This window comes from Lagenorhynchus albirostris, chromosome 3, assembly GCF_949774975.1.
Source record: "Lagenorhynchus albirostris chromosome 3, mLagAlb1.1, whole genome shotgun sequence".
Taxonomy (NCBI): domain Eukaryota; kingdom Metazoa; phylum Chordata; class Mammalia; order Artiodactyla; family Delphinidae; genus Lagenorhynchus; species Lagenorhynchus albirostris.
Window position 1 is genome coordinate 6,474,991 of NC_083097.1, and position 22,296 is coordinate 6,497,286.

Genomic DNA, 22,296 nt, shown 5'->3' on the forward strand with positions numbered 1-22,296 from the left:
TTTTCAGAAGTATAAGGAAATAGTTAAGAATCATTCAGCCTTGAAATTGCCAGGAACGCAGTGTCATAAGTCCTTAGAGAATCAAGACAATAAAACCAGCAATGGAGGAATCAGCATTGAAATTAATTAGATCACCTGCCCATTAACTGCTAAGCTGTGGAAAATTTAATCATGATAGGTGAGGGATGATTTCTTGCAAGAAATCCATTCATTAAAAACACAGCCAATATCTTAATGCTTGAATAAGTTTCAAATCACCTCCAAACTAAACATTTCTAACTTTGGTTAAAGGCAGCAGCTGCTTCCTAAAAGAAAACTGTTCAAAGTGACAGTCACAGCCCCTATCGTGCAGGTTAAGACCACACTCCAGTGGCTTATGGATTCCCACACAAACTCCTCGAGGTTTAGAACTCCCACTTTAAAGCTGAGGAGATGTGGGCTCAAGTAGGTGAGTCCATTTGCCCTACCCCGTGCAGCTAGAAGAGGCAGGAGCCATAGTGTTACCCAAGTCTGTCGAGCGCCAAAGCCCGATCTCTTCCTGTGACCTCTGGCTGCTTCTCCACCGAGGGATGACAGCAGCATTGCTGGCCACCGAGGCCACCCATCCTACTAGGGACTTTTGTCCTCGGTTGTCCAAAATTCTGTTATTTGTGGCTCAGGCCTGTGGCGGGGTGGGGGGAGGAATGCTGTAGACGCTAGAGTTCAGCTGTGCCGAAAGGCAATTTCATTATCTCCCCATTAAGTATTGTTTGTGCTGTGAGACGGAGGTTTCCATAACCGGTAAGAAAAGGACCTGCGCACCATTGCCACGAGTGCCTCCGCCAGGAAGACTCACAGGCGTGGAGAGGAGCGAACAAAGATCAGCCCAACCGCTGTCAAGGGGGAGCAAGGTTTTCATTGTATTCAGATGCTCATAATGGATCAGTCTCCAGCATCATTTCATCTGAAATCGGTTCGCGTGAAAACCGTCATACTAGGTAGGTGTCCATCCTCAGACTCGCAAGCCTTTGGCCAGGCTGGTCGCCAAGGAAACGTGCGGGAAGCAGCCCTGTGCGGTCCTTCCCGCGGTCCCAGTGCATCGGGGGCACATCAGGGGTCGCCCGCTGGCCCGGGAGGTCCACACAGGGACCCTGAGGCCGGCGCCACACCGCGTCCCCCCTTCCCCTCCCCCCCCCACCCCCAGTGCCATCCCTCTCGCCCGCGCCCTTCGGGCCATGCGAGGGCGTCAGGCCGGAGAAATGTGACCGAAGCCGGGAGCCTTGATGCTGGGGATGTCGTTCTTCCGGTAGAAGTCGGCCTTCACGTGGCCGGCGCGGCAGTGATCCCGGTTCGGGGGCTCCACAGGCTGGTGGATGCGCCGCCCATAGACAGAAGACGTCAGCACACACACTGGCCTCTCGCGCTCCTGTTGGGGGTGAGGGTCAGGGAGCAGAGCGCTCTTCTCTTACCTTTCCAGCCCGCGTGCCGCGCATCTGCGCCCCACCTCCACCTGGCTTCTTAGGACCCCTCCACGCTGACGCCGGGGGAGGGGGACCTCTTTAACCAATTCACACCCTGTCCCCTCTGCTCAGGGCCTGCCGCTGTCCTCAAGTCTTTCAGAGGAAAGACCAAGGTCTCGCACGGGGCAACAGGTACCCACTGACTTCAGGGTCCTGTTCCTCCCCGTCTCCTCCCTTCTCCCCGAGCTCCTACTGCCTGTCTTCTGTCCGCCTTCTTCCTTCTCCCAGATACACATCTCCCCAGATCTCCCATCTCCCCAGACCTCCCATCTCCCCAGATCTCCCATCTCCCCAGACCTCTCATCTCCCCAGATCTACCATCTCCCCAGACCTCTCATCTCCCCTATCCCCCATCTCCCCATGCTCCATCCCCCAGACACCCTCATCTCCCCAGGCCCCCCATCATGTCCCCAGCCCCCTTCATCCCTTTCATTTTCTCCATCCCCCTAAAAGACTGTATTTCTCTGCATACCACTTATCAATACCTGGCATCCAGGTCATTATTTATTTGGCTTTTATTTTTCTGTCTCCTCGTGGGAATGTCAGCTCTAGGAGGACAGACACTTCTGTTTTCTTCCCTTTATACTCAGTGGCACATGGGAGGTGCTCAAAAACTCTGACGGGATCTAAGTCATGCCAGGTGTGTGCTTATGAGAGAAAAGCACTAACTTCACTACCAACTTGGAATGAATTAACTCAAACCAAAACAACAGAAAAACAAAGTTAATGTCTGTGACTTAAGTGGTGATACTTCATAGTACCTCCATCACTTAATTTCACAGCAGTTAAAAGTTTCCTTGAAAGTGACCCGGTGGTCTTCTTAAACATTGGCTGCTACAGGCAAAAATCCTCTGATCCAAAAAGGAATCCCACCAGAAGCTTTTTCATCCAGATTTCTGTGTATTGTATAAGGATTATGATATTAATACAGAATCCAGATCTTAATAAACAGTCCTCGGATCAGATTTAGAGAGACAATGTCCTAGTGTGGAAGAGGGTCTAACCCAGCAGCAAGTGGGCTCGACCATGCCAAGGGGATGCACAGCCTCCTTCCCCCACCCCCATCCCTATCAACCCCCCTCTCTACGCCCACATCTCCAACCCACCACCCAACCCCCTGTACCTGCTGTGAGCCTGACCTTCTCACCCTGTGAGTTTGGTTCCCTCTGTTGGTCACCACCCACCCCGTGCAGCTGACGAGAAGCAAAGCCCTTCCTCTCAGAAAACCATGCAGAGATAAAAGAAGAACTGAGCCGTATGTGGTACATACAGTGGCCTGGTAACTTGGGAGAAATACTCTTTCCTGCATGTGTGGTTTCATCCCTGGAAGGCCAGTGTTCTTAGAACTATGATAGCCAGGCCTGGGAGGTTAAGCAAAGACCTGTTTATCTATTGAAAAGAACTACTGAGTTTTGCTGTCATGGAACTGTTACATTCTAGAGGACCAACCAACAGTCACAAAAATTAATACACAGTTTAACATGGCAGAATGGAGTGAGCTGTGACAGTAGCTTAGTCTTCACTTCCTGGCACAGTGAGACAGAGGAGAGCCTCACAAAGGCGAGTTACGTGCAGCCAACTGCACACAGTGCTAAACACACACACACACAGTGAATCTGTTCACACCCAGCGATACCCTGCCTTACTATTACCTCCTCGTTAACATGGAGTCCCAGGCTTTTTGCATGTTCTCTGTCGTCTCGGTGCAATTTCTGATTATAACCTGGGTTCCTCTTAAAAACACAGTCATAGAGGGAAATGATTCCGGTCTGGGAATAAAAAGAGAAAGAAAGCCATGGTTTATTCAAGGGCTGAGCTGTGGAAGCTTCATGCGGCTTGAGAGCCCAAACTCTCCCTGATGAAGAGTGGAAATGTATAGAGATTCCCGACTGCACCGAACGTGTATGGGGAAGGTCACCACCCCTTGGGCAGTGACCAGAGCAGGGACGCCAGGCCCCAAGTTCCTGAGAGGCCCGACAGGATGGAGATGTTTCCAGGGACACTTTTCCTAGACTGTTACAGACTCCTTCTTCCCAGAGGAGGCTCCTGGCTCTCCCTGACTCCACCCTAGGGCTCAAGTCTTAAAATTATGATAATCCACTCAATATAGGTGTTTTCTCCTCCATTTTTTTTTTTTTTTTTGGCCATGCCGCGTGGCATGTGGGGTCTCAGCTCCCTGACCAGGGATCTTACCCGCGCCCCCTGCAGTGGAAGCTTGGAGTCTTAACCACTGAACCGCCAGGGAAGTCCCTCTCCTTCATTTCTACTTTTCTTGAATTTCTCAAATTTTGTATAATAGGCTTGTACTGCTTTGAAAAACTCACAATAACTGAATACTAGGACAATATACCCAAATAGAAGTTCTCCGTCTCTAGAGAGAAATATTTTCTTTAATCATATGTGGCAGCTATAAAAACTGTAATTCATATGTATATGAACACATATATTTGGTATATGTTATACATATGTATACATATACATATGTATAATATACACATATATCCAAACATAGTATAAAATACTCACACGCACAGCTCTAATGTGTTAGAAAATGATCCCGTTAACAGAGCTGCCATCTGTAACATCTCCATTTTTTTATCCCCAATTTTTCTTACTACAAAAATAAAACTGCCTCATTTGGTATCTAGTAAAAGGAAAAGAAATCCACGCGTTAGCTGATCTTTAATCTTCGCCTTGTAAGTCAGGCCTGTCATTTCTGTTCCTCCAGCCCAGGGCCAGCTGCCTTGAATCCTCCAGCAGCAAAGGCAGATGCGCCACCTCGCTGGAATTTGGGATTGCGGGGCCTGTAACCTCTGCTTGCTTGTTTGTCTTTATCCTGAATAGTAATGTTAGAAGAGTCCCCCTCCGACGGAAGGACACAGAGGTAGAAGGTAACGGTGAAAAGGGTGCACATTGCGTGCAGTCTGTTGGAAAACACATCCCACTCATTCTCAGTGTGGGAACTCAAGAGCTGCTGACAACAGCGGATATGGCTGGAGTGTGATGTACCTTCAGCCCAGCCGTGAAAACTCCTTCACAGCTCATCTGTCCTGTGCACGACGTGCCACTCCAGCTCGGGAAGGTTTGAAGATAACTCAGACACGGCTGCTGTCTTGGTGTCATTAACCATCTAGTCAGGAAAACAACGCCATCTTTTAGAAACATGATTTTCAAGTTCTTCAGAATTTCAGTGGTACCACGTTCAAGGCACTTATTCAGTGATGCTGGAATCCTGGTTTGCCTACGTTCCGAGTCACTCCAAGTGACTAGAGACAGGAGCCATGGCTTCTGAATCCGTGCCCTGATGGTCATTTAATGAGGTCACCTCGCAGGAGCTTCTTCTTGGCTTTGTCTTCCCTCCCCCACTCAGCTGCTGGGCCTGTGCACGCATTGGTTTGGCCGGCCCTGACTTTCACGCCTCCTGAAGGCCACCTACACCCTACAACCTCCTGAAGGTAACCTTGTACTCGTGGGATTACAAAGCAAAAGACCCAAATCAGTGGAGAGGTGATACATTATTCAGCTTTTGGTACTGTGAACATTGGCTAGCTGTTTGGGAAAAAAAGAAAAAGAAAGCTGGGTCTTCACATCACACTATGGACAAAAGTAAACTCTGGATGGATTAGAAAAATAACTGAAAGGAAAACCCACAAGGGACCTCCTAGGCAAGAAAGCAATGGGGAAATATCACAAAGAAAATATCCATCACTTTGCCCATGTAAAAATCAGACATTTGCTTATCAAATAAAATTCAAACTTAAAAAACCTTCAGGAAATGAAGAAGAAATCTCAGTATCTTTAACATCAGTGTGTAGGATGTCCACAGAAGCAGAAGCTGGTGGGGTTGGCTGGGTGCTCACTTCTAGCCTAGAGAGATTAAGCAAACCTCACAGGAAACCTTTTTCTGGGTAAGCTACCGGGCCAGCGGGTCCGGCAGAGACACAGCAGAAGCTCAAGGATGCCACCCACTCTGCTGGGATGGTGGGACACAAATTCTCCAAAGGAGCATGCTCGCCTTCTGTAAAGGGGGTATTGCAATGCAGACCCTTCCCTTTGGGGTTCAGAGCTACTGGCCAGGCCCGGCAGAGGCAGACACGAACCGTAACTTGAAACCCCATCACCCCTACATCGCCCGCATTTACACGGTAATGTAGGCTGGGCTCTTGGTCATAATGTAGATTTTCCATTGTCACTGGAATCCCTCCTGGCCTGACTGACCCGTGAAATGGGTGTGTTTTGGGAAAGAGCTGCCGTGGGCAACAGAATGACCTGGTTTCCTAGGACCGAGCACCTGAGTGGGAGCTGTACCTGCAGCCAGAGCCCTTCTGCACCCTGAGAACCTTGGGCCAGAGAGGAGGAGGCCAGCGGTCAGTCTCTGCTCCCTGCAGTGACTAGCTGCTCCCGGGTGTGCGGCTTAGCCCCACCACAAGGGGGCAGCCCTGACAGAAGGGGAAACAGGGATCCCCCTTGTGCTGGCTTCCTGTGCAGGTGGCCCATTCCCGCCTGCCCCTCCTGAACTGAGTAAGCCCCTGGGGTCCTTGGACTTGTCCTGGGAGAAAGACTAAAGAGGGAGGAACGAACTCAAGAACAGAATGAGAATGCCATCGCTGTTACCTGAACGAGGAAGGAAGTCTTGCTTCATTCTGTCCCCTATGATGGAGAAACCCACTGCAATATGCAGCTTTACAGAATAATGCCTATTTCTTCTCATTCTAATTGGGTCTCCTAAAATACTCTATGAAAGTAAGATCTATGAGCAGCAATGCCGGACTCCCATCCCCAGGATTAGGTACCAACAGCCTACTATATCTTAGAAGAGTCTTTATTAGAAATCTCACTGCTGACGGATGTGATCAGAATCTTTAAGTCTTCTGTGTGGGGATTTTGCTTACTCAGGACTTTCCAGAGTAAAAACGAGTTTTTTTCTATCATTGAAAAATAAGAAAAATTTAATCCATCACCAGGCAGGCAGCCTTACTTAGTAATGTGACTGTCCATTTCCAAATCCTAATCAAACCAAAAATCTGGGTTTTCCCGGATTTTAATTATTAATCTTTCTTCTTTCAGTCTTTTTTATTCCTTTATGATTTGAAGCAAAATGATATTAAGAAAAGCCAAACTGGATTTAGATGCTGCCACAAAACAGAGCTTCTGGGTTCCTGATATTTTGCTATTAAAATCTCTCAAGGGATTTCCTCTATTTCACAGATGACTTTTTTTTTTTTTAAAGGCAAAGCAGAGCCCCTTTATTTTTCTCTCATGATTTCCTTAGCTCCTTTGTGTTTTGAGTATCATTATAATGTATTCTGGTCTTGTTCTGGTCGTGGTGTCTGATCCCCCACCATCAGTTTCCCTATGGTGACCCCTACTCCTAACACTGAAAAATCACTCCAGTCTGTAGCCCTGGGCTGACGCCGTAAGACCAGTGGGGGCCTTCAGTTTTCAGCCTCCAAAGCACATTGGGTCTACTTTGTGCCAGGCACTCTCCTAGACTCTGGAACAGAAATAGGGAGACCCTACTTTAAAGGAGACCACCTAAAGGCTGGGAATGGAAATAAACCCGCTAATTAAAATATCTCAACATAACACCCAGGGAGGAACAGAGGTACGTACAAAGTACAGTAGCACCAAAGAAGGAAGGATCAGCTTTTGTCTGGCCTGGGGGTAACAAGTGGATGCAAATGAAGTTGACAGGAGGGACCACACCACTGTAGCCAAGGCCACTGGGGAGTAAGCTCCCTGTGTGTTAAATTCATATGTTGAAGTCCCAACCCCTAGTACCTCAGAACATGACCTTATCTGGAAATAAGATTACTGAAGGCATAATTAGTTGAGGTCAGACTGGGATAGGGTGGGTCCCTAATCCAATAAGACTGGTGCCCTTATTAAAAGAATTTGCACACAGACACAAATAGGCAGAAAGTGAAGATGATATGAAGAGACACAGGGAGAAGACAGCTGAGCTAAGGAGAGAGGCGGGGGGACAGCTTCTCCCTCACAGCCTCAGAAGGGACCAACTCTGCCAGCACCTTGATTTCAGATGTCTAGCCTCCAGAAACTGTGAGGCAATAAACTTCTGTTGTTTAAGCAGCCAGGTCTGTGGTACTTTGTTACAGCAGCTCTAACAACATACGCGATAAGGAGAAGTAGCCATCTTTTGAACGATGGAAAGTAAGGATAGAGATAGTACAAAGGTTACTGCAGTGGAACCAGAGACCCAACCATGGAACACTCCGCTCAGGTAAACTGAATCGGTAGACCTACTGGCTTGGTAGACATCACCAATGTTCAGTGCTCCTCTACTGGCTACACAGAGGATTAATCTTCCCTCTCCTTTAGGTTAGTGAAGCCATGAGCCCAGTTCTAACCAATGAACGGTGCGTAGAGGTGACATGTGACTCTTTGATCGGAAGTATTTAAGAGCTGGTGCCAGGGACTCCTGAAGCTTCAGACTGAGGTGTTAGCAGCTTCCACGGTGGCCACGGAGGGACGGTACTGGGCAGAGTCACCCTTCTGATCCCTGTTGGACGCTTAGCATGAGAAATAAGCTTTGTTTCAGGCCACTGAGACTTTGGGGGTTGTTCGTTACTGCAGCATAACCTAGCTTATCATGACTAATGCAAGTTCATAAACAAGGAAGAAGTCCTAGCCTACCACCTCCAGCCCACAGGGTGCCTGGGGGCTGTCTCTTCTGGGGTTGTGGGCTTTGTTATACCCAGTGCCTCCTCCCAAACTTGGAAGCTCTCTTCCTCCCAGAAGTTACACAAACTCTCACACAAATAGCTGGGGGAAGATTTTGAGCAAACTGAGATTCAAGTCCTTTATTTTCTCCTCCCTTCCAGACCATTCTGAATATAAATGCACTCTTCATTGTAAGTTTCCATCACAATTAGGCCAGGGCCAAGTGACCAGCTCTGGCCAGGAAATGTGGGTGAAACCAGTGGACGCCATCTCCTAGGCCTGGTCCCTAAGAAACTCACAGCAGGCCTCCACACTCTCTCTCCTTGCTCACTGACCAGCAATTTAAAGGATCCAGGGAGAGACCCAAAGTCCCAAAGATTCCCAGGCCCTGGCAATAATGGAGTCACTAAAACAGAGAAGCTCAGTTTCCCAAGTAACTGCATTAAGAAGACCCCGCCCAGGAGAAACATACACGTTGGGCTGTATTTCATTACGTTATGTTTATATGCTTAAGGCCACCGGCGCACTTATGTTAACAACCTGCTCTCTGGAGAAAAAAGACCTGAGTTGTAGTGTTTGCTGATTTCTGTGGTGTAAATACTCCCATCATGACCAATTTCAGGCTTCCAATTGAATGCAGAGTTCAGAAGAGATGCTAAAAGTCCCCTTTGTCAGTATGATCAGGCTCTGACACACCACTGGTTAAGACTCTCAGGGTTTGGGGTCCATTTGTTTGCATAGCACATCCTAGCCCACCTTTATTAATAAGGTTATGACGAGCCACTCTCATCTCCTCTCCTCAGGGGCCATAGTACTGCTATCTCTCACCCGGAGGCTTTCAGGTACTGTTTGCCTACCCAGAGCTTTGTGACCTACTTTTAAAACTGAAAATTCCCAAGGTGACTGAAAATGGTTTTCTTTGATTCATAAGGGCCTCATTTTACTTCTGATAAATTCAGTGCTTCTCCTTGGGAGTCAAGCAGTGTATGAAGCTTAAGGAGTATGTTTTCATTAATTTTAATATTGTTCAAAGTTCTGTCTCTCAGAAGAAATGTCGCTTGTCAAGGACATAATGATAACTTTTTAAAAAGGACATTACTCAACTATTCTCTTTGGTTTGTGGCAAAGATTGTGTTTCCTCTCTGGTGTGTTAAGATCACAAGTTTGGGAAATTTTCATAACTTTCCAAATAATCTGAATAGTTTATCAATTTAATAAGAATGAAGCCAGTTGCCTTCTCTCTTCCATTGATACCAGCTCCCCATTCGCCCCCTCTTCCGCCCCCTGCCCCCCAGCAATTCACATCAAGGAAGAAAGGGCCATCCACGGGGGCTGAAACCTGAATCTAGTCTTACATGTTGTCACTTGGTCAAATATATTGGGGAAAATGCTGTTTGTTTTCATGTATCATTTGCTTGTTGTACTTCTTAAAAGGGGATGATTTTGAAAAAAAGTCTGAGATACACTATTAAATGAAAAGAGCATGCTGCAAATATATACACGTAGATGCGCGATCGTGTGTGAACATGTTCTTATATTTAAAAGTTTGACATACATGACTGCATTCCTAAACGCACGTGGAAAGGCATGCACCGTGTGCTCACATGGGTGGTCATGACTGGTGGGAACCAACTGGTAGGAAATTCCCTATTCCTGGTGTTTCCTTCCAGAGGAATCACTTCCGCTAGAAGGGCACACATGACCTCTCCTCTCACTCTTTTCTCCCTCTTGGGTGACCTGCCCCCCTTCCACCTGCCCTGGAGGAAGACACTCAGCCCCACCCTCCAGGCCTTAAGTTCCCAGGGGCAGGTCACTGAACAGTACAAGTGCAGTCAGCCCAGACAGACAGAGGCAACCAGAGTCCACTCCCAAGTTTAGTCCCCCGAGGAGAAGAGCAAGGTCAAGGATAACCCAAACAGCAGATAATCCAAAAGGAAACCTCTGTTTAGTCTAAGAAGCTAAGCTCATCAATCGCTGACTTGTCTCTCTGTTTATTCATTTATTCATTTATTCATCCTCACTGGTTCATCAGCGGCTATTTATGACGCACCAACTATGAGACCGTGGGCACTCTTTCTATCGCTGATAGAGGAGTCGCACAAATAAATCCCTGCCCTCATGGAGCTCATAATTCAATAGGAGAGAAAAAACCAACAAGATAACCAAGTAAAATATTTAGTAGGTTAGATACTAATACATGCAAAGGAGAAGATCAGGCAGGATGGGGAGTGTGTCTTGGTGGGCAGGGGGCGGGGCAGGCATACTTGCATTTGGCTAGTACACATTGGGACTGGAGTGCATGCGGGTGCAAGATGGATAACAGAGAGAAACTTGCCTAGATTTTGACAGGTGGCCCAGCAACAGAACTGGAGCTCATGTGTCCTCCACAGCCCCTAGGAGTGGCCAAGCCTGTATGGCAGATGTACTTGATGCCTAAAGGTGAAGAGGGTCCAGGAAGGGCTTGGGGAGCTGGTACTTAATGCTTCCTGTATCCTGGACGTGGGCATAGGGACACCCCTTTGCACCTCTGTGCAGTCAACACCCATCGTTATGTTTACCAAGCGCTTGGCTGCACGAGGCAAAGGAAATTCAGTATCAGGAGGGTAAATAAACAGTCAGCCCCTTGCCTCTTTCTGTCCACCACACACCGTCACAGAAAGTCGGCTAATCCCACCAACACTAAGGTTGGACTTTCTGAGCAAAGCTTCACTCAAGACACAGCTACCCACAATTCACATTAGCATGAAGGAAAGAATATTCTAAAACTGCCTAAGATTTTTTTTTAATGTAACTTTTAGATTTTGAGAAATTTAATCAAAACTGTCATAAAAGGGCATTCTCCTTTGACTTAGCCTTTCCATTTCAGTAGCAGAAATGTTGCACGAGGCAGAAGAAGAAAAAAGTAATTTAAAAACACCATTGAACTGAATCTATGGAACACTATTTCGTAGAAAAAGCCCACACTGCTAGAGGCTCCCTAGGGAGCAGGACAGCACTTGATAGCATTTTCGCTGGCAGCTTTAGAGGACAAATTTGTCTTAAGATCCAGGGTATTACTGGGGCTTTAACTAAGTGTGCTGCTGCAAGAGCTTTGACTCTGGGCTCCTGCGGGGGAGATGCCTTATAGAACATCAGGAACCACCAGACTGTCACGCAGACTACCTGCCTCACCTGTGTTAATTTCCAACCGTGAACAAGATGGAGGATAAAAGGCCCCAGGACCGGTCCCTCAATGAAAGGAAACTCTAATCATCACTAAGAAGAACAAATAATAATAAGAGCTCTTCTTACATTGGGCTTACTACGTGCCACTTTCCACCCATTAATTAAATTAATTCTCATAAGAGCTCCATGCATTTGGTGCTGTTCAATCCCTGATCCCGAGACGGGCAAGGTGAGACAGAGTGTTTGGTCTGTGACTTGAACTAATAACACAGAGGACTAATAATGCAGGACTCCTGGGCCTGTGCTACTAAGGAACTAACCGGTGAGTGTGACACACAGCAACTGACTTAAGAGCTACTTTTGCAATGTTTCTTCCCAGCTTTGAGCGGGGCCTGGAATTATTTACAAAGAATTTAGGGGCAGGTGAGACCCCAGCAAACCTGTGATACAGAGTTCATCCTTTTTAGTCCAAATGATCTCAAGGTCAGAGAATCAGCTTCTGGAATCCTGTAGCTGATTGAATACCAGCACATACAAGGTCATTATTGCCATTGGTAGCTGGTTTGCAAATGGACTTTGAAATGTCTTTTGTTGTTCTTGCTGCTTTGAAGGCTTTTTTATTTAGTTGTTAACCTTTCTCCTGCATCATTTTTTTCCCTGTGACGCTAAAGGCCTCAGGACTTGAATTTGCCTGTGACCGCAGCTATCAACAGTACTGAATTTTTTTTCTTAAAATCTGCTTTGCATTAATTTGTCTAAGGCCCATCCCTCCATTGGCAGTAAGACATCAGATGTTGGCAAGCTTTTTCTGTAAAGGGACATATAGTCACTGTTTTAGGCTTTGCAGGTGCCATGGTCACTGTTGCAACTATTCAACTCTTTGTGGTTGCCATTGACAATACTATACACATGGGCATGTGACTGTGTTTTAATAAAGCTTTCTTAATACAGCTGGCAGGGCAGATTTGGCCCAGGAGGCTTCCTATGCATGGCCCCTGCACCAGAGGGGTACATTTCTTGCCCACTTCTGATCTGCTTCCAAGTATGGAGCCCTGGTCACCTCATACCTTGGGCATCTCTCTGCCCCTTGGTTGATTTGGCCCCAGAAAGGTGGAGCCATGTGTCAGATTGGTGAATTTAGGAAGAATAAACTGAGTCTGCCAAACTCGACTCTGCCGCTTTTCCCTTGGTAGTGTCTGGCCCACAGGGGGTAGAGGGGTCTTCTCTGCTTTTCCCGGCGCCCACAGCTCTAGTGGCTGGATGGGTAAATCCATCTGATTCAGAGCTTCAGTCTCCCCAGGCCCAAACCCATTTGCCCAGAGTCCTTAGCGGGATCCTGCACCCTGGCTTTTTTCTCTGACAGATATGTAACTTGGTCCCCACCTGCTTAATCCTTTATCTTATTTCCCTATAGCCTCAAAGTGGTAATCAATAAGACCCCTCAAAGATACACATAAAATGGTGTACTGTGAATTTTTTCATTATGTCAAGAAGCCGGATAATACTTATATACTTTCAATAAAACAGCGTGGACCAACTTAAAACATCAAGACTCCTTGATTTTTGGCTGGTTCTCTCATGCTGTGCATTAATGCTATGCGTGACTCATAAATTCACTGGCAATAAGTTCTTTCAAAATATATTGCTCATGGGAGGAAAAGATATGAGGTCCATGGTGGCTGTGAGGTTGGGAACCACTGCTCTCAATCCCATTCCTGTCTTAATGGTCAGCAGAGATATTCAAGCTCGGGCCAGTCAGGAAACAGGGAGGCAAGGACAGATGAGCTACAGGCGTCCCCTTTCTTCCTCCTGTCCTTTTGTCCTTCCATATCGTCAAAGCCAAGCAGAGAGGCGCTACCAGATACAAGAGATCCTCCTGGCTGAGGTTTATGTGTTGGTTTGCTGGGGCTGCCAAAACACGAAGTACCCAGAACCAGGGGCTAAGCAACAGACATACACTGTCTCACAGTTCTGGCGGCCAAAGTCAGAGATCAAGGTGTCAGCAGAGCTGGTTCCTTCTGAGGGCTGTGAGGGAAGGATCTGTTCCCAGCCTCTGTCCGTGGCTTACAGACAGCTGTCTTCTCCCTGTCCATTCACATCATTTCCCCTCTATGCAGGTCTGTCTCTGTGCCCAAATTGCCTCTTTTCCTAGACGGCAGTCATTTTGGATCAGGGCCCCCCACTAAGGACCTCACTTTGATTACCTCTGTAAAGACCCTGTCACCAAATAAAGTCACATTTTGAGGTGCAGGGGATTAGGACTCTAACATAAGAATAATAGGGGGACACGGTTCAACACATTACAGTTGTCTAAACTAGACATTACTGCTTCTGTTTGCACAGCTAAGCTCCGTGGTATCCTTTCACATGTGGCAAGTACTCAAATGTGTGCTGACCTGATCTAAATGGGGATTCACTTGGGCTCTGTGGATTGTGGGTAGGGAGAAAAGGATGTGTTCGGTGGGAACACCTCACACATCAGGAGGGAAAGACCTCCTTCCTCCCAGGCACTTGGTTAATCTATAGATCCCTCTTCAGGCCACCCCTTATCACTGCAGGCTGAGCATCTCCAATCAATGCGCCTTTTAATAATGATGCCCCTGCTTCCCCAGCTGCAAGACAGGCTGCAGCAACGTACAGTACAAGACACTGGATGGAGACTTTTAGGAAAAACATGGAGAAGAAAGGAATAAACGACCCCCGCAAATTCTGAATGTTTCTTTTCCTTTCCCTTTTCTTGCTGCTTTGGCTGCAGGGTGGCCTTCGCAGACCCTCAGGCTTTCCCCACGACTCGTGTGTGCCTGGTGAGGCCCGGCCACAATCCTGGGACGCTCCCAGCCGCGCTCTCCCTGCCAGCGGCAGTTCAGCCCTGCCTCGAGGTTTCCTTGTTCGCAGGCGGGCTTCTAGGAGGGTTTCCGCGCCCTGGGCGGTCCGGGCTCAGTCACTGCGGCGAAAGCCTTCAGGTAGTGGCTGTTTTCGGGCCGGCCCAGGCCTGCGGCAGGCAGACCCCAGAAGCAGCGGTGCCCCTGCCGGCTGGGTGGCCCCGCGCTCCTGCGACCCTCCTCCAGATCCTGGGCACCAGGCCCACCGTGCTGCTCCCGGCAGAAGTAGAAGCCCAGGGGCTCTCCCTCACTTCCCCCCGGGGGAAAGCTCGGCCCTAACCCACCCCTAAAAGGCTCCAAACACCCGCTGAGCAGTCCCGGCCGCCCAGCCCGCACGCCCGGCCTCGCAGCCCCCTTCCAGGTGAGCGTTTTTCCCCTCCCCCCATCCCCACACCCGGCTCCGAGCCTGCCCATGCTCTCGTGGGGGGCGCGGGGGTCCACCTTACGCCGGTGGTCGTAGTCGCGGTACTCTGAGGTCTAGGAGCCCCAGAGGGAGGCCACTCTCTCACCCTCCCACCACCTTTGACCCGTACGCCCCCTGACTCCCTGCGCCCCGCCCCGAACCCCGCACAGGCAGTGTCGCTCAAGCCCGCCCCAGCTCTTCTGTGCAGCCCTGCCCCGGAGTCCTAACCCGAATCTGCAGCCCCACCTCCCCGGCCCTCCACACTCCGCGGGGCGGCCCCGGCCTGCAGCCCCGCCCCCAGAAGCCCTCGCCGGCAGTGTAACCCCGCCCCCAGCATCCTCCCGGGCAGTGTAGCCCAGCCCCACCCCTTCTCCCTCTAACGCCCTCCCCGGAGGTCCCCCATTCCCCCTCCCCCAGGCCCCTCCGGGATAGTGCGGCCAGGCCCCCAGGCCCCCTTCCTGGCAGTGTGACCCCGCCCCCAGCACCCTCCTAGGCAGTGTGACCCCGCCCCCAGCACCTCCCTGGCCCCTCCCCCGCAGTGTAGCGCTGCCCTCAATCCTCCCCCTACCTCCCGTCCCTGCTCTCCAGCCCGCCCCGCCCGCCCCGCCCCGGGCCGCTCACCCTGCCCTGGCGGTAGTAGTAGCTGTACTCCTTGGGGTCCTGGCGCCGCGGCGGGACGTAGCTGAAGGCGGACTGCGCGGAGATGGGCGGCGGCCGGGGCTTGCCCCGCAGCGTGGCGGCGGTGATCTCCTCCTCCTCGTCCTCCATCCGGCCGCAGTGCTCGGTCCCGCCCCCCGAGGGGTCTGGTCCCAGTCCGCCCGCCGCAGGCTGCCCGGCGCCCACGTTCGGCCGTTGCCTGGAAATCGAGGGGGCGCAAAGCTAGGCTGGACTGCGGGGCGGGGAGGGGGTGGGGCCGACCCTCCCCCGCCCCCCGGCACCTCTGTGCACACCCGGGTCTTTCCTTCTTGGAGCGTTGGGGGAGCCTCACCGGCTAAAGCCGCTGCGGGGTTCCCGGGTGGGAGGCACCTCTGGGATCCGCACTTTCCACCCTGCTTACACTTCTCCACGCAGTGTCGGTTCGTTCACTCAGAGACCATTGTTCGCTGGGCAGTTAATGACCTTGCATCTACTGAGTGCCGGCGCTGGGGATGTAGCCTTGAACCAAGCAGCCCTTGTCCACCGGGATCTGACAGTCTGATGACAAAGACAGGTGATAGGTGTGAAAACGCACGTAACTTGAAGAGGGTCTGGGACAGTGCTGCCCAGTAAGAAGATAGAGAGGGCCGCGTGTGTAATGTAAAACTTTCTGGCAACCTTGCTCTCATCCTCCCCTGGGCAGAGATCCTCATAAAAGCACCAGCAAAGGAAAAAAAAAAAAACTCTTATAGTCGACTGCCACTTTCAACCTCTCCAGTCTCTTTTAAAGACCGGATATAGGAGCTCAGCTAATGGTCAGGAGTCTTCACAAGCCTTGCACAGGTGATCTGATCTCACGCTTTGCAAAATGGGAGCAGTCGACACCAAGTATCTTGAGACCTCAGTTAAAAGTGAGACCGAAATCGTTTCATTGAAAAATCCTTTTCCACAGCTGTGTGGACGGGCTTCTGTCAGCTTCGATTTCGATTTCAGTTTGTTCTGCGCCAGGCTGACAGCTGCACAGGGCATGGTTGCACACATACACTCTCTCTGATGGCTCAAGTCTGGCACACAGTAGGTACTCAACAGATACTTGGTGACTCGGTAAGAAATACAGCTGCCATAATGGCTTGTGTACCTTCTAAAGGTGAGTCTGAGACAAGGGCTTGGATGCTCTTGCTTTATTTGGGAGGTAATTCCAAGGAGCGGGCGGGAGGGACCAGAGGAGTGAGTGCAGCAGGGAAGTCTGTATAAGGCTGAATTCTCAAGGTCACCCCTGAGGGCAGCTGGAGCTCGACCTTGCCCAAGACTTTCTGAGGAGCCTGGAGCAGCCTCTCAGAACCACCTGCAGTTCAACCTGAAGGCGCTTTTTATTTCTTGTTCCCAGTCCTCCTAGGGTGAGACTGCCTTCTGGTTTGTTCACTTCTGACTTTGTAGGACCCCTGCCCAGTGCTGCCTAGGCTCCCTGTGGGTCTCCTCAGTGCCAGAGAAGCCCTGGGGCTGACAGTGACAGGCACAAGGCAGCAACCTGAGGCAGCGTGCTGCTGTCAGGAGGTGGGTGCAGCCCCATGGAACGGCCACCACCCTGGGGGTGGATTCAGATGTGAGGCTGAGAGGCTGCAGGGCGGGAAGCAGAGGTGGAGGAAACAACAGGTAAGACCAACTTTGCCAGTTTCAATTATCAAGAGATTTTAGTTCCTTTATAAAATAACATTTTTCCTCTATGATCCTATTATGTATTCTGGGGACATGAGTGGAATACAAGGTCAAAGAGTCTAATGTGTTTAAGTCCCTTGTGTCTGTGACTTGTACTTGCAAAGTTCTGCGTGGGGGGAGGGAAGGATAAAAGAATGAAAACCCTGCTCTTAAAATAAGTGGGTTAATAGTACAAGAAGGCACGCTGAGTACAAGTTAACTCTGCAGGAGATCAGATCAGCTTTGTTTCACATGTTCAGGTCTACAGTCCTCCGCTCTACCAGCTGAGCTATCGAAGGGTGCACAGATGAGCTTTGTTTCAAATGTCAACCTCAGTAGTCTGGGATGTCTATCCCCCTAATCCCATGCCAGCCTCATGGATATACACCGGCGCCCGCAGCTGACGCTGGGTGATGACATTGCACTGGTCTGGCTTAGGTTGACATGGGCGTACTGACGGCTTACTGTTCATGCAGCCTGCTCTGCAGGTCCACCGGGACCTCGGCTGCCTGCAGCTCCCCGCTGGATGACACACTGGAGGGCGGCCTCCACTGCAGAAACTCAGGCAGTTCATGGGAGCATTGGAGGCGCCTAGTCCAAACTGCAGCTGGGACTTGTCCCGTTTCTCTTGACATCTGGGCAGAATGTAAGCAGGGGGAGACCTGGTAGGAAGAAGTTCTGTTAATTTGAGGCAGGGAAGGAGAAAGCTAATGCTGTGTGACATTAGCATGTCACATGTCACATTAGCGGTGGTTTCAGCACATCTTGGGCGGTGTGTGTGTTATATTTATCATGAGTCCTCATGAGCCCACAGACTTGTTAAGTTCAGAAGAACCCTCTGGTTCTTTATGCTGATGAGAAAACTGAGATGTAGGTCGGATAAGTGACGATGCAGGTGACAGGGCAGTGGGTGCCCCTCCTGAAAGGTGTATGGAATATCTGGAAAGGGGGGGGGCTGGTCTGAGGGAATGGTTTTCTCCTTTGGAGCCCTCAGACCATTCAGAGATGGGGCCACAGCCTGGACAAAGCACAAAGCTTTAGCCTGCGATTCTCAGCCAGCGCACTGACACAGCCGAGGAACAAAGTGTCCAGATGGCCTCCTCTCCACCTTGTACACCTTTGTTAACTGAGGTGGAGAGAGGGGGGAAAATCACCTATGAATACATGAAAATGCCATCATCTTTCTAAAACATCTGTTGAAAATGCAGAAATTTTAAAACAAGGTTGATATCTCCATTTTAAGTTTGAAAGCTTTTACAATCATGTTATTTGTAAATGTCACTGTAAACTCATTTAAGTGGCCCAACATAATTGGACTTTAATTCACAGGCTTAAAACGGCTTAACATCCCTTGGATTACGTACTCCTCTGCTTTTATGATGGTTCAGAGTTAAGAGGGGTGGATGGACAAACACATACATCCATCACCGGCGAGGAGAACTGCCCGTCTGTGTACCCAGCAAACCTAAAGGTCATTATGAACTCAAGGGGTATGAAAGGGTGCTCCTGCTGCACCTTTTCCGGATCCCCCATCAGTGTTGTTTGACAGTGAGAGTAACTGCATCACCCTGGCTCCTGCGACAGGGGAGCCACCTGCCGTCCTCCAAAGCATCTCCACAGGCTCTGGGGCACGGGCAGTGGTCCGTGATGGGGTAACACGCCTTTACCTCACTCGACACCTCCTCCCTGGTAACGAGGCGTTGGTACTGCTGGTAGACTTAGAAAGCATGTTTGTCATCAGGTTTTTCCTGTAGGCTGCGTCACTCACTTGGTGGAGTCCCTTGAAGTCACATTAAGCGTCAAACTTATGAATCAAGACATAGAAGCGCAAATTTAATTTTGGCTAGTTCACCTTGTCGATTTTGAAATCAAAATGAATGTGATTTTATAGATGCCCCCAATGAAAAACCCCCGATACCGACGGCTCGAGCAGTGAGCAAGACCACATGCCAGAACCAGAGCTCCTTACAGAGGCTGGACCCCAGGGCTGAGACAGGAAATGGTAAGTGAGCCTGGGACATCCTCTTCTGCCGAGAAATTTTCAAAATCGAATGTGTCAAGGTCGAAAGGACAAAGAGGCCATCCTGAAGGGTGTCCCACCGATCTAAAACAGGACAAGTTATGCATCCAAAAGATGACTGTAATGGGCTGAAGCACATCAAGTATATAAAATGTCATGAATTCATAAACACCCTAAACAAACAAACAAAATACTGACCAGATAACCACCTCTGTATTCTAAACCTTGACACAAGGAAAGACACATTTATCTCATTTTCTTTTTCTGTATAAACCTTATTTTATTTTTATTGGAGTGTAGTTAAGATGTTGTGTTAGTTTCTGCTGTACAGCAAAGTGAATCAGTTATACATATACATATCCACTCTTTTTTAGATTCTTTTCCCATGTAGGTCATTACAGAGTATTGAGTAGAGCTCCCTGTGCTATACAGTAGGTCCTTATTAGTTATCTATTTTATATATAGTAGTGTGCGTGTGTCAATCCCAATCTCCCAATTTATCCCTCCCCCGCCTTTTCCCCTGGGTAACCATAAGTTTGTGTATAAACCTTATTTTAGAGTTCAAAAATAGTTGATGGGAGAAATTTCTTCTTTATAGATGAATACAAGTAAAGGAATAAAAAGGATAATAAAAATAATAAAAGTAAAGGAATGATAGCATTAGGAAATCCTTTTTTTTAAAACACCTGTTGGAATAATGAATCTAGGCAACAGTCATCAACAGATGCTGAAGCCATTAGGTGACAGGTTGACGGGGACTATATGGTGGATGGATCAGGCTGGTGGTGATCCAGGAACCCACTATCAATCTTAATGAGTATCACTAAGAGGGTAACGAGACATTACGGTATGATGTAAAACAAATACACAGCATCTCCTCTGAAGCATCCTTGCTAAAAAAATTAAGCTGAATCTAAGCAAGCCTCTGGATGTAACTTTTAGTTTAACAGGAAATATAGCAAAGGAACCAGTTAGAAAATGTCAAATCAATACTGTGGGATATTTTACAAGGCAATTGATCTAACTTCTCCAATAAATTAATAACATGGAAACCAGGTGAGGGAGGGGGGCAGTTACAGACATGAGACTTCAGACTTAGGGGTATAACATCTAAAAGTAGTATGTGGCCTTTGTTCAGATCCTGCTTCAAACAAATCAACAGTTAAAAAATATTTCTGAGAGAAAGACATATACCATATGATACCACATATGTGGAATCTAAAATATTGCACAAATGAATCCATCTCTGAAACAGGAACAGACTCACAGACGTAGAGAACAGACTTGTGGTTGCCAAGGGGGAGTCTGGGGTTAGTAGATGCAAACTATTACATATAGAGTAGATAAACAACAAGGTCCTACTGTATAGCATAGGGAACTATATTCAATATCCTGGGATAAACCATAATGGAAAAGAATATAAAAAAGAATGTATATATAACTGAGTCACTTGGCTGTACTGAAGAAATTAACACAACATTGTAAATCAACTATACTTCAATAAAAAAAATTAAAAAAATATTCCTGAGACAGTATAGAAAACCTGGAATATAGACCAGGTATTAAATGATCACAGGTAATAATTATTAGTTTTGGGCTTCCCTGGTGGCGCAGTGGTTGACAGTCCGCCTGCTGATGCAGGGGACACGGGTTCATGCCCCGGTCCGGGAAGATCCCACATGCCGCAGAGCGGCTAGGCCCGTGAGCCATGGCCACTGAGCCTGCGTGTCTGGAGCCTGTGCTCCACAACGGGAGAGGCCACAACAGTGAGAGGCCCGCGTACCGCAAAAAAAAAAAAAAAAAAATTATTAGTTTTGTTCATTGTAATAATGGCAGAATAGTTAAATAAAAAAGAAAAAAGTTTTTTGGTTATGGATTCATACTGAAGTATTTAGGATAAAAGTATATGATAGCTTGGATTTTTAAAGAAACAGTCCAATAAAAAAGGAAAAGAAAAAAAAGAATACGGGAGTAAATAGATGAAACAGAATTGGAAAATTTGGGTATTTTGCCATGCTGAATAAAGGGACTCATGTGAATTCATTATACTATTCTTTCTACACTTATGTGTGTTCAGTGTTTTCCATAATAAAATTTACAGTAGAATTACTGAGATATTGTTTATTGCAAACATTAGAACCCAGAATATCAGTTCAAGACACAAATAGTGTGCCCTATATGCCAGAGACTGTGGGAAGAGATGGGGACAGAGATGTTTAGATTTTTTCTGAGATGGGATTTCAAGTATATTAAGGCAAAATTTCTTATGATGGAGCCAACAGCCAAAGAACACCAACAAAAGGTAAGGCTTATTGACTACACAGGCAAGGGAGCCGGCACACCAGAGGAACCAGGCAGAGGGATGACAGGATGGGTAGAGGATTTGGGTGAAATTGAACGAAGCTGGGTTGTTGATGCAGAGAGCAAGCTTGTGTATAAGAGAACTAACATGAGGCCTGGCCTGAGAAGACGACCCAGGATGCTCAAAGATAAGAAAAAGGTAAGGGGGTTTGTGTCCCAAACCCTCTATCTGAAGCTCTGCATCGTCTTGGAAATCAAGGCTGCTTCTCTGCACCAGAATGACCCAGGAGGCTCAGATCCTGCAGGCAATAGAGGTGTGTTCCATTCTTATTACAGTAAAGGTTTTACAGAATGAGGTTTCTCAGCAGGGTGTCTGTGATGCTAATTAGCAAAAGGCGTGGCCGCTGGTTCAAGCTGCTGCCCCAGGAGTCTTAACCGTCCAGGCAATGGTGCTCCTCCTTATAGAGCATCCCTGATGGGTTCCCTCTCCACGAGCTGTAACAATGAAGTCTGACTGCAACGTAACTCTTGTACCAATGACAACAAGAGCCCTCATGGCTCGCTGAGCACTTACTGTTTTCCAGGTACTGGCCATACAGCTGACAAGGCACGACTTATTTCATGATCCTGAAACAGAGCAGGACCCTAAGAGGCCTTTCAGGGACAGTCCCCTCCCCCATGTCCTCTGCTGCAGTTCTCTTCTGAAATACCCAGAAAATAGATAATGGTATCTGATGCACATTTCCTGAATTGTTTTACAGATGCTAAAACCACCACTAAATGGAAGAAATTAACTATCTGATGACCATGAGAAGTAGCCCCCAGACCTAACTGGCACCTGAGGACTGACAACATTAACCCCTGACACACCACCCTGTTACCTCACCATCAACCAATCAGAGAATTGTGCACTAGCTGATCACAGATCCTGGGACACCCCCTCCCTCACTTGGCCTTTAAAAATGCTTTGCTGATGCCCACTGGGGGGTTCAGGCTTTCTGAGCACCAGCTGCC

The 22,296-nt window shown here is 48.3% G+C and overlaps 1 protein-coding gene across 1 annotated transcript; it reads right to left on the reverse strand.

Annotated features, from left to right (window-relative positions):
• Nucleotides 1-1,225: 1,225 nt before the first annotated feature.
• Nucleotides 1,226-17,733, reverse strand: CFAP90 (cilia and flagella associated protein 90). The gene is made up of 5 exons (XM_060145979.1): nt 17,420-17,733; nt 15,688-15,824; nt 15,252-15,486; nt 3,152-3,268; nt 1,226-1,405 (listed from the first exon to the last, which is right to left on the reverse strand). Exons 3-5 carry the CDS (start codon nt 15,396-15,398, stop codon nt 1,226-1,228), a joined length of 444 nt encoding a protein of 147 aa, XP_060001962.1. The 5' UTR covers nt 15,399-15,486; nt 15,688-15,824; nt 17,420-17,733.
• Between the last annotated feature and the right edge of the window lie 4,563 nt (nt 17,734-22,296).